The sequence below is a fragment of the Chelonia mydas genome, chromosome 2 (assembly GCF_015237465.2).
Source record: "Chelonia mydas isolate rCheMyd1 chromosome 2, rCheMyd1.pri.v2, whole genome shotgun sequence".
Classification (NCBI taxonomy): Eukaryota; Metazoa; Chordata; order Testudines; family Cheloniidae; genus Chelonia; species Chelonia mydas.
Window position 1 is genome coordinate 209,883,008 of NC_057850.1, and position 21,786 is coordinate 209,904,793.

Sequence of the window (21,786 nt, forward strand, 5' to 3'; positions counted from 1 at the left end):
AAATACCTTCTGATTTGATTTTTCCTCTAAATGAATCACTAATGATTGGTTTTCATTAAAACAGATAAAGAGCAGCTAGGTTTAAACTTGGCTCTTTCTTCCTGTGATGTGGATCTTCTTCAGAAACCCTGCATTAATGGAACCTGTAGCCAGGTTATTGTTCATTTCACTGCTGTGACGGATTTTGCTCGGGATGGAGACAGAGTTACCAAGATTATGGTGGAACCTATATTAAGTGACAATTTCCTGTGGAACCGCTACATCCCAGAAGGCATACAGGTTGAAAACCATCACATTAAAATCTTTTAAAAAAGATAGGGCCAGCACCTCAGCTGGTATAAAATGTTGAACCACCACTGGCTTCAGTCGGGCTGTGTTGAATCACACTGTAATTTCTAATGGAGAAGTTTTCCATTTTCATTTGAATGGAATTATTTGTCTTTTGAATTAAAAAATATTAATATTTTAAAGCTAACTTGACGACTGAGAATAGTAAAAAATAAAATTTGGAAAGAGATTTGAAAATGGATTGATTATAAAGCAAACTGGTGTTTTAAGATCAGTAACTCATATGTGATATTAGTATTAGTACATAGATTATGTAATTTATTGCCTGACTTGATAACAGTTACTTACTGTGAATCTCTTTGTTTTGAAGATTACAGTAAAGGATCTTCCCTCTGCCTACTGCTACTCATTTACTGACCCACATATAATTACATTTGATGGCAGGTAATCATTGGATTGCTACTTTTAATTATAAGTGATTTCATGAACTTATATTAACTACACTGTTAAATTGCTTATTGTACATTTCCCCCGGCTCCTCCACACATTCATCCCCAAAACAATAGGGATAAACATGTTTCAGTTTGTACGGGCTTCATAGTAATGCTTCTATTATTTGTATTTCTAAAGGCAAGATGCTTTTCTTTGCTGTGTGGCAACAGAGTGAGGCAAATTGTATTGTTCCTGTGAAGCGTGGCTGTGGAGCATGCCAGCGGAGGAATGGTGGCTACCTGTAGGCGCTCTTGCTCACTATATATGTGTACGATAAAACACACACATTTCAGGAGGATTGGCTGAATGGGAGGGGTTGAGACAGTGAACAGCCACTCCATCAGCACAGTCTCCCAGCAACTACCTATAATTTACTTAGCAAAGTGCTGTATGGGTTAATGCTGTTTGAGCCAGTCATATGCCTAGCTGCCTTTCACACATAGCCACAAAGCCTTTTCACACAGGGACAGAGCAGCTTCCGTGTCCTCAATGAGTGCAAGTTCTGTTGTACTTTTCCCTCTTCTATGGCATTTCTAATGCATGGGGAGGGTCAAGGCAGAAGAGAATCCATGCAGGAGAAAGTATGCACTGCCTGAGCACCACAGGAAAAATGTTCCCATTGGTTCTTGTTAGGGTAACAGGGCTGACCGGAAGGGAACATGTGGCCCCCAAACAAGGATGCTCATCCACACATAGTATAGAGCCACAGAGTGAACCCCATTTAGGATGGGAGAAATGCATCTTCTCTTACCAGAATTGGGTCAGCTACTGGATGGCCCTACAGTGTATATTGGGGCTAGAGATTCCTTCCCTGAGTCCAACTGTGTTGCAGCATAGTCTCACATGAGCAAAAATTTTATTAGCATGTTCTTCACAGAGGGCCTTATGTTACTAGCAGTAAAAAACAAACAAAACAATGAGCTTGATTCTGTCATTCCTACTTCAGTGAGAGTTAGCTTCACAGGACACTTCTCTTCAGTGGGCAATTTAACCGTGGAGATACTGCAGGATTGGGCTTGTTTGTGATTTATAATGGTATTCTCTTGCTGAAAGCATGCTGCCAAAAAGAGAGAGGCTGATGATTTGGAATAAACAATGCAACCTCTTTATTTACAAGCTGGAAACAAGAAGTACACAGCAATTGTCTTTAGTGAATCACTAGCTAATGCCTTGCAAACCCAGTAGGATGGCCATTCCAACCACATATGCACTATGTCTACTAGGTCACTGTGCATATAGCAAAAATTAAACACTATTTATGTTATAGTTAAATTTCAGACACTATGTATGTCCTGACATACGGTTAGCTTCCAAACAATCTTCCATTTGTTTAATTTAATACCAGTAAATTGAATGCTTATCCTTGTAGGAACAGAAAATTCCCTCCTGAGAAAAAAGCCACGACTTGTGTTTAAGCTAAACCATTTTTTGTGTCTCCAAGAATATGCACATTGCTGTTCTGTTGCTGTTGAGTTCAAACTGACCCTTACCCAAGTCTGTGATCCTCTAAACCATTTTTGTACGTGGTATTTACACACTTCAGTAACACTCCCCACCTGACACTTTAGGCTCCTCCTGTTTAAATCATTTAAACCTTTAGAGACACGTAATGGTCTCTCTCATATCAAAAGGTTGAAAGTGCTTCTCTTGACACTGCCAATCTTTGATGTAAACCCCTCTTGTCCTCCTGGCTATCTTTCCATACATACATTCACTCCCCACTTCTACACCACCTGCCCATCCTTCCACCCTCCCGGATGTTGTTCTGCACCTCCCTCTGCAGCTCCAGCGAAGTCTACTTTTAATATACTCTGATCTCTCTTATTTTAAATTTTTGATTTACAGCTCTCTCCATGTAACAAGTCATTATGCTGATTTCTAGAACAAAAAAAGGTTTTTTAAATTTATTTTTAACTGTAATGTTTGGCTTACTTAGAGCATGGAGATCACTTTGTAAGGAAAACAGTAGACAGTGCAAATAAAATATTAGAAATTTGTATCTTAGAGGCAAAGTTTTTGACAAAGCATGTTGCAGCTTTTTAGTATACTTGAAGATGAAGATGATGTCACGTGCTTTTCTTTTGCTCCCAGGTTGTACGATAATTTTAAAACTGGAACATTTGTGCTCTATAAAAGTACATCTCGGGATTTTGAAGTTCATGTGCGCCAGTGGGACTGTGGCAGCCGTCACTTCCCAGCATCATGTAACTGTGGCTTTGTTGCCAAAGAAGGAAGTGATATAATTGCATTTGACATGTGCAGCGGTCAACTACATGAGTCACAGCCACATTTATCTGTAAAGAGTAGAGACATAATGGGAAGCAATATCAGGATCACTGAATCCTATCTAGGAAGAAAAGTCACGGTAAATATTATTTGCTGTGGTGTTATTCATTTTGGAAGGTATTTCTGCCAATTCATACTGCCAAAGCCTGTGTTATCTTCTATAGTGAAACAGTACAATAAAGCCTATCTTACAACTCAAATCCCATTGAATCAAAAGGATAAAATATCCTCCCAGAACACATGGATGAGTCCCACCGCTGCTCTTGGAAATTACATACGCATGTCAAGAGGAGATTATCCTTTGAAGCCTGAATTACAAAGAAAATGTTTAGGCCTCAGTGCTTTATAATTTTAGATATTCCAGCTGCATGACAATTTTAGTAAATTAAGAACCAAGAGCAACATTTTAAATGTGGGTGGCAAAATCCACATTTAGACACTGAAATAAAAGTGGCCAGATTTTCATTTATCTCGTATACTTCATCTGAAGAGCCCAAATATGAATCAATTAATCAATACACCTCTATAAGGTAGAAAAGTAACATTATCCCCATTCTAGGGAAACTGAGACACAGAGACGTTAACCAGTTTGCCCAAATTTACTCAGTGAGTCAAGGGCAGAATTGGGAGTGAAAACCAGGAGTTGTAAAGTCCCATCTCCTTGCTTCAGCTACTAATCCCGTGCCAGTCACCTCTTCTACTATTACTTACCGTGCAACAGTAACACTTTTTGCTCTTCTATGTATGTACAAGCATCCTTATTTTTCCTTTTGCCTAGAGCTCACTGTTTCTGATTACAGAAGAGATAAACCAGTTTAATGAAGAATGATTATGTTCTTTACCTGCTTGCTGCAATTTAATTATCAACTTTTTTTCTAATAAAGCATTTTCCACATTAAACTGGCAGAAATATTGCTTAGCATTGAAGAAAAATAATTATGGGTAAAGCATTGTCACTTTATCTACTGAAAGACTGTCCCTATTCAAATCCAGTGTCTGGAAGTTGAAGCTAGACCAGTTCAGACTGGAAATAAGACAAAACTTTTGAACAGTGTGGATAATTAACCCTTGGAGCAATTTACCAAGGCTTGTGGTGGATTCTCCATCACTGGCAATTTTTAAATCAGGATTGGATGTTTTTTAAATGATATGCTCTAGTTCAAACAGGAATTAATTCAGGGAAGTCCTATGGCCTGTGTTATGCAGGAAGTCAGAATAGATGATCACCATGGTCCCTTCTGGCCATATTAATCTATGAAAATATCTTATTACATCTATCCAGAAGATTTTGCTCTTAAAACACATAATTCCTTTTCAAATAGATTGCAGGGATGTTTGAACTAAAATAATAAAACTCTGAGATTCTCTTTGAGATATTCTGGAGCATTTAGGTCCAGCTTCTCATGTGTAGAAGGTGACTTTGCACCATACTACCATCAGATTCTGGCCTTAAAGCCAGCACAGCCAGCTAGAAGGTTGAGCGTGACCCCAGTGTTAGGTGATCCTCTGGTGGCACCTGTATGTCCCCTCTCTCTGGTGCCGGCATACATGGAGTGACTTGATCTTCTCTATGCTTAGCTGATCTCTGGCTCCTTGTGTTTTTGGAGCAGTTGGTCCTCCATTTTATCCCTGCTAACAACCATGAAGTCCTACAGGACTACAATGTATAATATATCTGACAGTCATGAAGGTTATGTGGCCATGAAATTACCACACTGGCTTGTAGGGTTTGACTGTGAGATACAGTATAAAAATAGTTCTGGAAAGGTTAGTCAGATGAGGAGTTTAACTGCTATGTACCTGGCACTTCCCTATTTGTTTCCCCTGTTGTCTGATATTTTATACCTAATAATTAGTTGTTTCTATTTGTTGTGGTAATATCAATCCCTTTTTAGATCTCATTTTCTTCTGGAGCTTTCATTCGTGCTGATGTGAGTGAATGGGGAATGAGTCTGACACTCCGGGCGCCCAGTTCAGATTATAAGAACACTTTAGGACTTTGCGGCTCATTTGATGGAGATGCAGAGAATGACTACCACACTGTGAATGGGATCGAAATCCCAAAGAATTCTAACGCTTATCTTACTTTTATTAATGAGTGGAGGTAAGAAAAACCATTTACTTCAATAAATATCAATCCCCTGCAGAAATTTCTTAATTTTCAATTCAGCTTTTCCCCTACATACTCTGAAAACTTGTCTTATTACAAAATCTTCCCAGCGTTATTGGTTGATATTTAATCACGGAAAGAAACTATAGAAATTTAATTATTTTATGGCACTAATTATTGATGTGACAAATGAATGCTTGAGGATTAATTGTCATTTAGGGGCATGGCTACACTTGCGGATGTAGAGCGCTTTGAGTTAAACCCACTTTCGGAGAGCACAGTAGGGAAAGTGCTACAGTCTGTCCATACTGACAGCTGCAAGTGCACTGGCGTGACCACATTTGCGGCACTTGCAGCGGCATTGGGAGCGGTGCATTATGGGCAGCTATCCCACAGAGCACCTCTTCCCATTCTGGCGCTGTGGCTTGTGGGAAGGGGGTTGGAGGGCCGGGGCATTCTGGGTCCTGTCCCAACGCCCCGTGATGCATCAGTTTGCATCCCAGCAATCCCTGTGCGTCCATCCACATTTGGCGCCATCTTTCAACGTTTTTTGTCCTGCGCGCTCTGTCTTCCGTTTTGGTCTGCGGGAATGGAGCTCGAACTGCTGAGAAGTATGCAGACGAATCTCGCCAGCACGTCACGTTTGGTTATGATCCAAAGTGACAGTGAGGACTCCGACGATGATATCAACTCGAGTAACGCATATGACACGAGTTTGCTTGTGGCATTCACGGACATGCTCACCACCGTGGAATGCCGCTTTTGGGCTTGGGAAACAAGTACTGAGTGGTGGGATCACATCGTCATACAAGTCTGGGATGACGAGCAGTGGCTGCAGAACTTTTGGATGAGAAAAGCCACTTCCATGGGACTGTGTGAGGAGCTCGCCCGCACCCTGCAGCGCAAGGACACAAGATTGAGAGTTGCCCTGATGGTGGAGAAGCGAGTGGCTATTGCAGTCTGGAAGCTGGCAACTCCAGACAGCAACCGATGGGTCGCTAACCAGTTTGGATTGGGAAAGTCGACCGTTGGAATCGTGTTGATGTGAGTTTGCAGGGCCATTAATCGCATCCTGCTCAGAAGAACCATGACATTGTGGATGGCTTTGCAGAAATGGGTTTCCCTAACTGCTGAGGGGCGATAGATGGCACGCATATTCCAATTCTGGCACCAGCCCACCTACCCTCCAAGTACGTTAATCGGAAGGGGTATTTCTCTATGGTTCTCCAGGTGCTTGTGGATCACTGTGGGCATTTCATTGACATTAACGCAGGCCATTTCATTGACATTAACGCAGGCTGGTCTGGAAAGGTGCATGACGCATTCATCTTTCAGAACACTGGCCTGTTCAGGAAGCTGCAAGCTGGGACTTTTTTCCCAGACCAGAAGATCACCGTAGGGGAAGTCAAAATGCCCGTTGTGATCCTTGGAGACCCCCCGTACCCTTTAATGCCATGGCTTATGAAACCCTACACAGGGAGCCTTGACAGCAGCAAGGAGCGGTTCAACAACAGTTTGAGCCAGTGTAGAATGCCTGTGGAGTGTGCTTTTGGCTGTTTAAAGAGCCGCTGGCGCTCTCTGTATGGGAAACTGGACCTGGACGATGACAGCATCCCTGCGTTTATATCCGCGTGCTGTACCCTCCATAACATTTGTGAAGGGAAGGGTGAACAAGTCACTCAGGCATGGAACTCGGAGGTTCAACACCTGAAGGCTGAATTTGAACAGCCAGAAAGCAGGGCTATTAGTCAGGCCCAGCGCGGGGCTGCAAGGGTTAGGGATGCCTTGACGGAGCAATTTGAGGCTGAAAGCCACCAGTAATGTCTGGTGCCCTGCACGGGAGTGAAGTGCAATGGTTCCAATGTTAGTAGGAATCTGTGTTTGCTACACTGACTTGCAATGCCTGTTTCTTTCCTGGGCTAAGGTATCTTTTACTTTATGCAATAATAAAGAATGTTTTCAAAGCCAAAAAATCCATATGTTGAAAAGAAAATTGATTTATTGAAAAGAAACACAACTGCTTGGGAAACAGAAATGGCAATGGGGTGGGTTGGGGAACTGTACAATCACAGATTTGCGTATGTCCTGTTATCATACTCAGCCTTCCTGTCTGGAGTGCAGTGCAATGAGTGCTGCAGTTCAGGATGGGTTTACTGCATGGTGATAGGGGTTGAGTGCAGTGGGTAAGAGTCATAGTTTTCAGGGCTGGGTGGTGAAGCTACAGATGTTGGAGGCAGCTGGTGGCGGTAAGAACCCGGATGTTGGGGAAAGTGGGTTGGAGGTGACATGGGGGCACAAGGGAAAGAGTTTGGGGACAAGGGCTGCAGGGGTGGGCGGGTGCGGTAGTGCGCCGCCTGCATGGCTATGAGCGCCTGGATAGAGTCCGCTTGGCATTCCATTATGCTTATCAGCCGATCCGTGCTTTGCTGCCGGAGCACCGCGCTTTTGTGCCGGCGCTCCTCATTCTACTGGCGGATCCTCCTTTCACTGTCCTGCCACTCCTGCACTTTTTGATTTTCATTATTTGAATGCTGCATTACTTCATGCAACATGTCTTCCTTGCTTCTACATGGCCTCTTTCTGATTCTTTGGAGTCTTTCGGCCGGTAATAACACGGACGGCTGAGATCTCAAGGTTGCATCTGTAAAGGCAAAATGCAACACTTAACAGAGGCAGCATTGTTCACACCAGACAGAGCAATGATTCCCCCATACTTAAGGACAAGCACAGTCTACACAATAGCATAATTTGTCCATCCCAAAGCGAGCGCACATAACCCACGGGAGCCCCAAAATGGTGAGTAAGCACAGGGTCAAGTGTGACTGATTGTTTCACGTCTGTACTGTCCTCTGGGTTTCTGCCCTGGGGAGAGCCAACAGTAGCAGATGTAGTAAGGGGAGGCCCAGTCTGAGGCCTGAAGCCTGAACCAAAGTAAAGCCTGAACCAAAGTACTCCAAGGCAGTGTTAAGCAAAGCTGGGCTGTGAGCCAGAGGCAGGTCCCACTCACAGAAGTTGGCAAGAAAAGGTTGTTAGAAGCATGTGCACGTACACACACATAAGTGTGTGTGAGAGGAACTTGTGCCAAGACAGCATCAGAACACTCCACAGACACAACAAGGAACAGGTAGGTGCATCTTAAAGACAGGGTCAAAAGGACAACATGATGGATAGATTCGTTTGAACTATGATGAGTAATCTGTCCTGCATCTGTATAAAAGTAGGTCCGGGAGCGCACATCTTTGTCCAGCCTAGGGGGCAGTGGAGTGTCCCGCCACTGACTGAGCTGTGTCCATTGCCAGGGAGCACAAATTCACAGTATGCCCTGTAGAGTCTAGAGGGAACTATTACTATGCTTCGTTTGACAATAAAGCTGGCCGACGTTCCTTCGTACCTTACTAGAGTCTGTGGTTTTGGGAGGTTCTCTTGGGGTCTGCTGTGTTAGCTATCTGCGCAGAGCTGGGGCAGCACACAGAGGGAACACTCATGCAGCCGACTGTTATCATCATCGAACAAGAGCAGAGCACCACACCGGTAGCTACCGACAACAGCAGGGGCCCACTATACTGAACACTGTCCCCACATTTTAAACAGGAGTTCATCCTGGAAGATATCTCACTGCTGAGGGTGACCTGGGAAGCAAGGGAGGGTCTTCTACTGCAATGCGGCTTCCTCCCTGGCCCATATGCAGCTTGCCTGTGTGTGCAGCAAGGGTCCCCCCGCCCCTCAAGGCACATTGGCGCGGACAAGTTAGCCTTACTGGAACAAGGACCACAGTGGCTCTCCTGAGAAACCAGTGCAAGCGCATTGCCCAAGTTCTGGATTAGACCTTTGCAAAGATCACTGAGGCCAATTACCGCGATGTGAGAGAGCACATCAACGCCGTATTCCGCATCTAGGCATGCATGCAGCCCTAACCCTCCTCACCCTAAGAGCCTGCACAGAATAACTTCCTTCCCAAAATAAAAACCGCTTATCAGGAACCTCCTCTGGTGTTTGTCCTTCCCCAAGCACCAGCCGCCACGACTGGCTACCTTCCTCCTGGTTTGAGAACAGCTCCTGGCTGCATGCATCTAGGGATTCCCGGGTGTCTTCTTCTGCCTCAGCACCCTCACTCCAGCTTTGCTCCTCCTCCTCCTCCTGCCTTGTTGCACTGGGCTCTGAAGTGTCCATGGTGGTCCTTGGAATGGAGGTGGGGTCGCCCCCAAGTATCAGATCCAGCTCTTTGTAGAAACAGCAGGTTGCGGGGGCAGCACTGGAGCGGTGGTTTGCCTCGCGGGCTTTGCGGTAGGCGTTCCGCAGCTCCTTCACTTTAATCCTGCACTGCAGTGCATCCTGGTCATGGCCCCTTTCCATCATGTCCCTTGATATCTGCCCGAAGGTATCGTAATTCCTACGGCTGGAGCGCAGCTGGGACTGGACAGCTTCCTCCCCCAAACACTGATGAGGTCCTGCACCTCGCCATTGCTCCATACCGGGGATTGCCTGGCGCGTGGAGGCATGGTCACCTGGAAAGATTCGCTGAGAGCATTCCATGCCTGGCTGAGCAAACAGGAAGGGGATTTACAAAATTCCCAGAGAATTTAAAGGGTGGGTCTGACAGTTGGTCACCTGAGGGCAGGGCAGTAGAGTTCAAAGTGATACCAGAGTGGTTAGAACAGGCATTGTGGGACACTTCTGAAGGCTGATCAAAGCACACTAACAGACCAGGGTGTCCACACTGGTGCTGCGGCACTCCAGCAGGGGCGCACCAAAAGTTATTCCACTTGCCGAGGGGGAGTACCAGGAGCGCTCTAGCTGCGGAGTCAAAGTGCTCTACGTGTCTTGCCAGTGTGAACAGGTAGTGAGCTAGCACCTGGGGTTCCTTTAATGTGCTCTAACTCGCAAGTGTAGACAAGCCCTTAGTATTGGTTAAAAGGCTATTAAACAATATAACCAGGTGTACCACACAAACCAACGCATTTATTCATGCATTTTAATCATATTATCAAAATTTATTCTCATGGTTTTGTAATTTAAATAGGTCACTCAAAATTTTGAAAGGCTATCTGGTGATATTCAGTATCTACTATAATCTAGGGTCCAGTGGTGTAAACAACACTGTGGACTTCTAAAATAAAACAATTCAGCGACATAACAATTTGCAGTATATTCATTTTTCTTTTCCCCTTCTTTTATAGAATTTCACCAGGAGACAGTTTGTTTGACAAAACACCAAGTTCTTTAAGTTCATCCAAGAAAACACCCTTCTGTAGTTGCACAGTTGATGATCCTGGATTATATGAATTGGTGAATAAATTGGATTCTGTTTCTCAAAGAGAATTTGCTTCATCTTGCAAAGAAAGTGAAAATGTTAAGTTTCTTTCTTTGATACCAGGACTGGATGTCACTGCTGAGTATTTTAGCTCTGTTGATCTTATCAGACGCTTAAGCAGACGTGCATCTTCACATGAAAAGGATTCTTCTGCTCTTCTGTCCGGAGAAGACCAATCTGTTAATCAAACCAAACATCACACACAAACCCTACCACATACAGCTACAAATTCAAGGGAAGACACTGGAACAGAAAAACAAGGCTTATTGAGCTTGGGAAGTAGAAGAAATAAACAGAAGTATGACAGCCATCTCCACAAAAGACAGCCTGTCAGAAATAGATGGAAGCGCCATCATTATTATGAATATCTTTCTGTATTTCCATTCCAAAGTCTCAGCCAAACGGACCTGGAAGGGTTTAGCTATTTTTTTCCAGAGGACCATACCCCTGACACACACCAAGAATTTTTTCCTTCTTGGCCCACACCTTCTGGCCTCACTGAGTCCAATGCCTTGGCATTATGCAAGCAGACAATAGCTAACTCCAGCATAGGCAGATCTTGCACTGCTCTTCTTGGCAGGCGGATAGAGGATACAGTAGATATGTGTTTTAAAGATCTATTGCTGAAGGATGATCTCAGCTGGTCAGAAGCAGGCATGGCCCTGTTAGAGAATGAATGTGAAAAGAGGGTTTTGGAAGAAATAAATTACAACACACAAGGATTTCAGGGGTCAGTTGAAGACCTTCTCTTAGCATTAAAATGCCCCAATCTCTGCAGTGGTAATGGACAGTGTGTAGAATGGGGCTGTGCCTGTTTTCAAGGCTTTAGCTCATATGACTGCAGTGTGTTGTCTGGTAAGTAGAACTATGCAGGACGATTTACTCATACAATGTTCTTGGGTTTTGTGCCAGACCAGATCATTTTATTGCTTTTCTCCCCTGCTTTTGCACACTGACAGTCGTTCCCTACAGTGGGCCTACTCATTATCCCACAACTTCATTTCAATAACAGCTATATGTGTTATCTGTTCTGCCTCCTGGTTTCCCAAGGGCAAGCCACAGACTCAGTTTCTGGCATGTCAGAATTAAAATATTGACAACTCTCACTGAATATACAATCTAGACTACTAGCTGAGGAGAGTAGCATATTTCACACACTGTCTTCTGTCAAGGAGAGCTGTCACACATATCCATTCCCTATTTTTAACTTCTTTAAGAGCCCTGATCATTAAGTGGCAGTAGAATACTTTTTTATTTTGGAGGAGCTGCTTCCCTGACAGCAAACTATTTTAGGAGAGTATCTACATCAAAAAGAAAACAGTTAGGTTTGGGCTGTAGACTCCTTTCCCCCATCCATTTCCATTTCTACCATTTCTGATGTTAGGGCCTGATTCTCAGTTACATTTTATGCTGCCAGAGGAGTGTAAAGGTATGTTACTATAAATGAGAAGCAGACCTGACACATGCCCAGCCACTTCTTGGCAGCATGAACATTTCCTCGCCTACTCAATATCAAAAGTAGAGCTGAATAGGAAATTTGAAACTTCAAATTTATAAAATATTCCAGTTAATTTTTTTCTTTGGTTGGATCTCTAATTTAGATCTACAAGATGTTGTACCATATTTGTATATCTCTTTCCCATATCTGCTGTATGACAGATTTCTGCCATTCTAAAATTGTATCTGAATTCTCATTTAAACATTTTAACCAGACAAAATGAAATGCTGAAGACAGACCAGGCAGGGCAATATTGTTTACTCTTTCTTCTAAGATATGTATAGTTATAGACAGAGAGATGCGTTGTGCTTTACATAGCTTAAATGTGTGTTAATCAGTTAATTTGTTGACTTTCACTTACTAATCTTTATTTCAAAGGTCAGATTCCAGAAATTACAGAGCTGGAGAATGATGGATTGTGTGATGTTCGACGGTATGACTGTACATCTGTGAGAGCTTTTGGCCAAGGTTTCAGGGAGTCACCCAGTCTGAAATGTGAAATTATCAAACTACAGGTTTGTCATTTACACAGTAATAATATATTTGAACTTTTCAGAGCACTGGGATTAATTTCTAATTGCCTGGGCAGAATAGAGGGCATTTATATTAATGCACACAGGGTCCAATCATGCAATGGAAGCTGAGAGCAAATATACTCAGCACTTTACAGTAGGCACTCAACTCCTTGTAAGACTGCCATCTCCTCAATGGCAAGAGAAATAGAAAACATAATAGGAATTTTTACAGTTGAGAGAGAGAGATATATCAGGAAACAGCAGCCAATTATCAGAAAAGCATGCTGAGAAATATATCTGTACAAGGGTAGCCCTATGTTGGGGAGTTTCAGTAGTGACCAGGTGGTTGTAAAGAAAAGTCCTTACAGAGGAGGATAGAGTCCCGTTATTTGGAGGGCAAGGCAGCTGGCTGAAGGACACCTCTAATTTCTCCAGGTTGGAGCCTGATGCTTGAAATGGCATTTTGAAATAAAATGTTTCTATTATAAAAATGGAGGTGCAGTTTTTGCCACACTCTTGGGTAAAATACAGCAGCTATTTAATAATAGTTTAGGACAGGAAATTAAGAATGCTTGTTATACCAATAAAATAAAAACCAGCAGGATCTTATTAAAGAGGAAAAGGCAAAATACCACATTTATTGTGACTACAGAAAGAATCATAGTAAGCAGTTAGTTATAGCTATAACATTCCATTCAATCTCATATTTATTCACACATTCATTCATACACACACACACACACACAGGTGCTGCAAGGTTGTTATCATAGTTACCAGCCTTAGAGTTGCTCATGGCAAGCCACTGGACAGGTGGCCTGGACATGAGGAGGGAGCAGGGCCTTGTCAGATGCTCATCTGATGCTCCTGGAAGTTGGTTTGCAGAATCAGACCCCAAAAGTTCTTACTTTCTAGAGTCCATTTTTATAGGAATTTCTTCCTATGCCAGTCTATGGGAATTGCTTCATCATGCTGTTGCTGAATCAGTCAGCAGATAGCACATTCCTGACGGCTCCGTGCTGCTAGATGTTATCTCGTTTTTTGGTTCTCCCATTGTTGACGCTGTTGGGTGGATTCCAGTCTGCCCTCCAGGGGTCCTCTGGTTATTTCCACTTGACGCCTTCTTCAGCCGATGGACACTGGATTCTTAGGCTGGCACCTCCCTGATCATTCAGTTATTATCCACACCAAGCATCCATCCACATACATCCTCTAGCTCTATTTTAATCACAATTGTTAATACAACAAAAGGGCGGGGAGTCTCTGGGTGCTGTTTCTGTTGTTACAGAGTATTGCTTTGAGTCTCTTTCTCTGTGAATTGCTTTGAGAACAGACTCTGTCTTAGAATGTACTAACGCAATTAGCAGCTTGCAAGTTTCACACATAGAGGGAGAGAAACAGTACCAAAAACCAAGAGACCTCTTAATTAGTAATAACCTGGAATTTAAACTATGGGGAATCAAACTCATTTGTGATTTTAATACAGAACTTCTTTAATATGATCCAACATACTGTAACACATGTTAATGAAATTACAGGAGGAATTTAGGTAGACAGAATGCTCGAATTGCCCAGGACACCTGATTAACTCATAAATATTGGAAAGCCTGAAGTCGTCATGCTGTAATAAAGAGTTGGCCTCTTGATCTTGGACTAGAGACTGAGAAAGCTCCAGAGTAAAATTGCTTTTCACTTATGTGGGATTTTGTTTGGAGTGTATTCAGTGGGAAACTTTCCTTTTTGAGACAAGAAACTTTTACTCAACTAGTTCCTGCAGATGCTATGATTATTTTGACAGATTATAGAATGCAGGCAATAGCTATTTCTTGAGCACAACATGAATCCACTTATCTACATGTTGGTTCAAAATGAGAAAGTCAGCAGCAAATTTACACTCCATTAGGTTAAAAGCCCTTCAGATCAAGCCCCCAGTGAGGCAATTATTGAGAGTTCGCTTATCACAGTTTGATATGTCTCACTCTCACCTCATGGCAAGGTTTTCCGTTATAACACTCTCTGTGGAAGCACATTTGGTTCCCAGCTACAAAATCTTTATCGTAAATCACTTTTATTGACACTTCTAGCACTGACTTGAGCTAAGTTAGAAAATGAGCCCCACTGCTAATATTTGTACAGGATCAGACTTGATGGGGAACCTGAGGTATTGTCCTGAGAATACCAAGTATTGGAATTTTTTTTACTTTCGGGGCTGTCTGCCCTGTATAATTACAGTGGTATAAATCAGGAGTTACCCACTGTTGTCAGTAGAGTTGCAACAGTGTAAAAATTGGTCCATTGGAACCAGCCCCTCTGTGCTTTGGGACAGACCTACTTGCTCCCATGTCGCCTAGAGGAATCATTTTAGCAGGCATCTCATTAATGAAGAAATATTTAGCTAAACCTGGAAAAAATTCTTGTTCTTCACTTTCTCACTTCTGGTTAAAGGCCAAATCCATCCTTATTCCCCAAGAGGGTCAATCCTGATAGAGAGCAGGAAGAAAGTGTGTTTGGTGTATGGTGGAAATAAAGATGGCTCTGGGGAGCCTGCAAAGGAGTATTCCACGCTCCCAGGAGCAGCTAGGCACTGCTCTGTAGGGCAGCAATCTGTGCCATAGCAGGAGATTTTGGGGGCCATGACAAGTGAGTCTATGATTACACAGATACATTGGGGAAATTTACTCAGGTTTGGTAGGGGGCGAGACAGTTTAGCCCACAGAAGCAAAATACAGAGTAAGATTCAGTCTAATTTGCATGAAATTGTACATGCACGTAGACCTGGGAACATACTTTGTCTCAATACCCCTGACATCTTGCTTTGTAATTTAAAAAAAAATTAACATGTTTCTGTAGCAAATTCATACCTCTGAATTCCCAGGATTGGTAACAAAAAGACTCCTGTGGAAAATGTCTGCTTCAGATTTCAAAGGTTATCAGGGTAAATGCTGTCAAAATTGCATTTTTATTACTATTTCTATTAGCTTTTTTTCCTTCAGTGTAATTACAGATTAATCATTCTTGCCACATTCCTTTTAAAAAAGGAAGTCAAGAAAGAAAGACAGAATATCTTTATATCAGAACCAAAATAATTCATATATGGGGAAAAAAACAATTAGCAAAATAACAGTCCAATTATATTGGAAAAAGGTTAGCTGTTTAAAAAGTCAAGTTAAATTTGATCCATGATGAAATTTCCATCTTTACAGCAAAAGAGATTTTGTGTGAGGTTATTTTTGTGTGTGTCAGACCAACAAATATTTAATATTTTTGTAAAAACAAATTAATTCTGATACATTGTGAACCATCTCTTTCAGTGTGTCTAACTATTTTGTATCAAACTATGTGATAGGTTCATCTGATCATACAACTAATGCATCTAGTTATTGTCAAGCTGTCCTATAGTGACTCAAGAGTGTGAGTACCAGTCTCAGGGGAGACAGTTAGAAAGCCTGGCACAAACCCCAAATTTGTTGTGAGATGTACACTTAGATTTCACCAACAAATTATGAAGTGCAAACTCCTCAGGCACTATAACAACCTTAACATGGAGTCACAGACAGTCCCCTTGGGTAATCCTCTGTCTTGCCACCTCGGTAAGCTTAACTTTGTGACAGATGGTCTCTTATACCACGGATCACAGCAATATTCAGGTTACTCCGAGTCCCAAAGGACCAATCAGTTACCTCAGGTAAGACGGTGCTTGTAGCCAGTCCTGTAATAAACTATCTAAAGATTTATTATATGGGAAAAGGAACTGCGAGAGTTATTTTCAAGTTTAAAGTAGGTAAACATACATACACAAATGAGTTACAATCTTAAGTTTCCAAAGTAATGGTAGCTTCTAGAATAAGCAAGGTCAATATGTCCTTTAGGGCTAACCCTAAAGCACTGGGGATCTTTTGCATATGCCTAGTAATCCTTGCCCCCCAGAGTCCAAGCAACGTAAAGATACAGTTCCTCTTTGTTAGGGGTTTTTATTCCCTTCCTCCTGCTGCTCTGAGGGGCAAACTCAGCTGATGGAAGGAATCCACTTGCAAGCCTCATCTTTATGGAGGTGGAGAGAGTAAACAACAAAGTCTTCTTTCCTCTTTAATGTTCCATTCTAGTCCATCTGATGTTGATGGGCCTTCCTTGTCGGCCAGAATGTAACACTTTCTGTTGGAAATCAGCATTTTACACTAGTTAATGTCTCGCTCTCCTGTCTGGTGATTTACACAGTTACAGAGTCTTACAATGCAAATACTCAAATAATATCTTATAATATGCGATACAGATATTATAAGTGAAATTAATGCATGCAGCAACTTACAAGCATTCTATAAAGTCTAAACCTTCTTATAATTCTAATACCTCTTTTAGCAATACCAACACACAGGTGAGCCAGACAGGTTCCAGCTATGTATTTGTCATTCAGTGGCGACATGGGGACCATGGCATGAGCTGGCACTTGATCTGCGAGCATCACAGTTATGAGTACAATTCTGTGTTACTCACTCACAAAACCCGCCCACTGATGTCAAGAACAGTTTTGTCTGACTAAGGACTTCAAGACAAGGCCCTATAGCATTATCATCTCTGTTCCATTATATTGGACTCTAAGGCCAGATCCTTGACTATGGCCAAGGACCGCACACTGTTACTCAGCATAGGGATGTACAAAGGTAGCTTTAAACAGCATTTGTGGCTCCTCGAGCCAAGGACAACTATAAAGTGGGTTGGCTCCGTGGTGAAGTTTAGAAGTGCTTAATGGCTGGCAGCCAATAACCCAGAGGGGTTGATATAATAACTAGGACTCAGGGAAGACCCAATCCCATTCCCTTCACCCCAGCCTTGCCCACATACTGGGAACTGGGAGGAGGGGAGGTTTAGGCACTGCTTTCCCACCTCTACACTACTAAAGAAGCTCGGCGCCACAAGCTTGCAAGATCCTGGCCAGCTGCTCCAGCTTTAGATCCATTATCTTCTGGACATGTGGTACCAAATGGCCTCACTGCAGGGATGAATCTGGGCCTTCAGTTCCAAATTAGCACTTTTAATTGGACACAGAAGACCTAAGCTAAGACCTAAATTCATCAATAAATAATCATACTTAGCACTTCCATAGCACTTCACCTTTCCAAAGTGTGACTAACCCTAGAAAAGACAGATGTATTTTAATAATGTTCTGTACATGTTCTCTGTTATAAACATGTTTTCAGAATGCATTGATATGAAAAAACAGGCATTCTATCCTTTAATTTAGTACAGTGACAGTAAATGGATCCTGGGAGAACCTGTGTTTACGCCGTCTGCCTTCCAAAACACAAGAACAGTCGATTGCCAACTGCCGACTGATGGTCAGCAATCTGATGTCATGGATCAGGTTGATGACAAACCTATTGCAAGGTGGCAAATCAAGGTACCCACAGTCCTTTCAAATAGCAATTTTGAGATACAATTATTATTATTAAAATGCAAATTGATATTTATATGTTGCCATTTGTGAAATAGTACTAGAATCTTTGCTGGATATATTGGTATAATTTATTGCATTATTATTGTAAAATCTTACAGATTTCTAATGATGGATTCATTTATAGCAATCCTAAAACAATAACATTATTTGATGGAGCTTGTCAAACATGTGAACCACAGGCAAATGGGTTATGTACATTAAAGGTATGTGCTTCATTATTATTTATGCTTATTTTGAATATTTGCATCTTAGTTTGAGCTAGGAAACAAATATAAAGGACAACTGAGTTCTTGGAAGATGTGTAATACATGTGTTCACACCATAGACTATTATTTGTTAAATACTGCTTGCCTCACTCAGAGTCAGATTCAGATACCCTTATTCATGTGCGCATCCGATGAAGTGAGCTGTAGCTCACGAAAGCTTATGCTCAAATAAATTGGTTAGTCTCTAAGGTGCCACAAGTACCCCTTTCCTTATTCATGGTGAATAAAGAATCGTACTTTATTCCACAAATAGTTAATTCAACTATTTGTGAAGTAAGGGACCACATACTATGAATAAAAACGGGTATCAGAATCTGTCCTACAAAAGCACGATTGAAGTTAAAGTAAGTCTGTTCTTGTGAGCAAATTGGCCCTAAAATACCTTCATCCATAGTGTCCCTTCAGATATTACTCATGAAACCAATTAGATACATAAACTGCTGTAGACCCATGCATGGAGCTCCCATTGATGCCCATGGAATTATGCACATAGGTGAGGAGCCAGATGATGATAGCGCCATCCATAGGCAGGCAGGAAAGGGAGGGACAAAGAGCTTCTTTCTACTTGTGCAGCCTACACATGGGCCTTTCACAACTGAGCACAGAAAACTGCTCTGTTGGTGCACCCACAAGAGTGGAGGAAGTAAGGCCATGCACCTCCCTCACTCCAGACCAGCAGCCACCGGAGAAGTCTTGCAATGAGGGGAGCAAGCTGAGCAATCCTGCTTTGCACCAAGCCAGTGAGGACTACTGTCCACCTGTGCCCCTGAGCTTGCTCTGAGAGGATGTCGCTATGCACCACCAGGCCCTTCTAAGACAAGTAGATAAATACAATATTCTAGCTCTAAAGGTGTTCCTGGCATTCATGGTCAACTGCAGAAAAGGATGAAATTGAATGAAGCACAGGTTTATCTGCTGCAAGCCTCCACCATCCAGGCTATGGGGCTTGGATGGGGGCATTCAGATAATCAATAAAGTGAATTTATTAAAATTCAGTTTTTCCTTCTGTGACATCACCTTAGTATTTCCCACTTCAGCAAAATAGTACATTAGCTTGTGACATCACAAAGACCAGGGACCAAATTTATCCCTGGTGCAACTGTTCATTTCACTGGCATTACACCAGGGATAAATTGATCCTAGAAGTCTTAAGGCTGTGCATGCAATGCACGATGTCAGTGTTGTCATAGAATGATGCATTTTGAGATCTCTTCAAAGAATCAGGAAGTTATCAGGGGAAAGTGCAAGAAGTGTATACAATATTATAAATCAGATGTCCAGGTTGTAACAGTGGGGATTTTTCATGCACAAAATTTACAAGCGCAGATTTAGATAGTGGGATGAGGCAGCTTTGAAAATGTTGCCCTCAAATTCATTCCCAAACAAAAATGAATACTTTATTCTATTAAATTGTTAAGTTAGAGTAGATTGTCTTTCTCTGACATTTTACAGTACATAAAGATTTATTGTTTGAGAACCAAGAGAAAATCGTAAACATTTAATCAATTACATTGACATTTCTGTTAAGGAGAAAACATGCAACATAGATGGCCTCTGTTATGGGGAAGGAGATACAAATCCTACCAGCCCATGCTTACTCTGCAGACCTGACATCTCAAAGTTAACTTGGTCAGTTACTGAAAGTAAGTTCAAATTTGTCCTGGAGCCTCTCACAGGAATTAGGCTGAAACCTAATGAAGTGGTGGTGTTTCAAAATTGTGTTGATACAAGCAAAATATTGATTATGACTTCTGTTAAACTGTGCATGTGAAATGGGCGCTGACTATGACCCTGATTCAAAGCCCATTGGAGTCAGGGGAAAGATTCTATTGACTTCAATGGGCTTTGAATCAGGCTCTTAGTGCACAAACTTGCACATGTGAGCACATGACCAGATTGGTACCTGTGCACAACTCTGGTGACCTGATACATTTGCAGTAAGTGGAGGCGAGTGCCTATTTTCACACACAGGACTTAATGAAAATCAGTCCATTATTCAATAATATATTCTCACCATTCTCTGTGCATTTTGTTCTGCATAGTATGATCTTGGGGACAGCAACCTGTTAAATGTTTGACACACTTCACCTACTGTACCATGTACACTAACAATATAGAAATCTACTTAATGATTACACGTTGAAAGAATAGTCACTGGTTGTTTTCAGATACAATTAAGAGAAAAAATAAGTAGGAGAAAACTAACTTCATAGGGTCTTAATATACATTTATACAAACTGAGTCCCACAGTGCTGCTGAAGGGAGCTAGGAGCTCATGAAGATGCGGTGCCCTTATCCACTCACTGAACTGCTGTAGACCGTATCTCCTTTCTCTCTCTCTCTCTCTCCCTCCCACCCCATCATGTGCATGGAGCATGACAGCTACTGCAGCCCTTGGGCTCTAGTAATCCCCTTAGAGCTGCTTGTGGGGGAGGGGGAGGAGAAGAGGAACCAGATTAAATGAGGAGCCCGGTGACAGTATACCAGAAATTAGCTGCTGAATAGGTGGGGAGTTGGAGCTAAGCCCTCTCTGTCTTCTGACAGTCTCAGTGAGAAATTCCTTGGTACCAACGGACCCATTCCTGACAACTGGTGTCTCCGTTTATGTGCAGTGATCTAGTTCAGACTCCTCACTTTCACCGACTCCTTTGCTGCCACTCAGCCATTGAGAACCTGCCTCTCCCACTGGAAAGTCAAGGTTGGCACTAGATTCCTGATGTCACTCTCCCACTTCTTAGTGTGTGCGCAACATGCCTCAGCTGGCACATGACCAGGATTCATCACCAAATTTGGTCTGCTAGTTGGTTCATTAGCTTCCCCAGCCCGGGCCGGGTACTGACAGGGAGTGCGACATGAACGCTGATCCATGCCTCCCTACTCCCACTGCAATATATGAGTAGGAGGTAGAGTCAGTGACTCATGGGATGGGATTTGGTGGTAGCAGGGCAGCTCTACAGCTGCTGCTATGCGTGGCCTTGCTCCATGGGATTCACTTAGTTCTTTGTGTGCTGAGGGCCCAGCTAGGCTATGGATCTCAGTCAGGACTGCATACCTGCTTGACTTACTATATACTCTAATTTTGCATCTTGCATTCTGACAATAGAATATTCTGTTTTGAGATCTATTAAAGAACAGCACTATATAAGAACTGGGTATTATTATTGTTTTGCAGAATAGGCATGTGCAGTACAGAATTTCAAACTAAATTTTCTTTCACATTTAACAAAATAACTATTCTGAGGAGTTCTATGTAATTTATCTAATGTGATTGTGGAAAGAATAATTTAGATAAGGCCCCAGTTTTCTGCTGGGCCTCAAATAGTCCAATATTGTTGTGCCTTACAACAATACAAAAAATGTCCACAAACATTTGTGCCTTTAACTTTGTAAACATAAATGATAGCAAATGGAATTCTAACTACCTGATATATTTCTTCAGACAGGCTGTTGGATGTAACTATCTTTTACATGCAGGGTCCCATCACTGTGGTATTTGATCACAGACTATTTTCACATGAAATTCACTGTGGACATGAAATCCGTTTTTGTGCCCATTCACACAACTATCTGC

General features: G+C 42.3%; 1 protein-coding gene across 3 annotated transcripts in view; it reads left to right on the forward strand.

Moving 5' to 3' along the window:
• VWDE (von Willebrand factor D and EGF domains) overlaps positions 1–21,786 on the forward strand; it is a 73,621-nt gene that overhangs the window by 31,326 nt on the left and 20,509 nt on the right. For all 3 annotated transcript variants that reach the window (XM_043541139.1, XM_043541140.1, XM_037891559.2), the window contains exons 8-16: positions 65–279; positions 659–732; positions 2,872–3,145; positions 4,962–5,170; positions 10,354–11,342; positions 12,364–12,500; positions 17,737–17,892; positions 18,048–18,152; positions 19,744–19,858. In XM_043541139.1, coding sequence (XP_043397074.1) covers positions 65–279; positions 659–732; positions 2,872–3,145; positions 4,962–5,170; positions 10,354–11,342; positions 12,364–12,500; positions 17,737–17,892; positions 18,048–18,152; positions 19,744–19,858 — 2,274 coding nt within the window. The remainder of the gene's footprint in view (positions 1–64; positions 280–658; positions 733–2,871; positions 3,146–4,961; positions 5,171–10,353; positions 11,343–12,363; positions 12,501–17,736; positions 17,893–18,047; positions 18,153–19,743; positions 19,859–21,786) is intronic.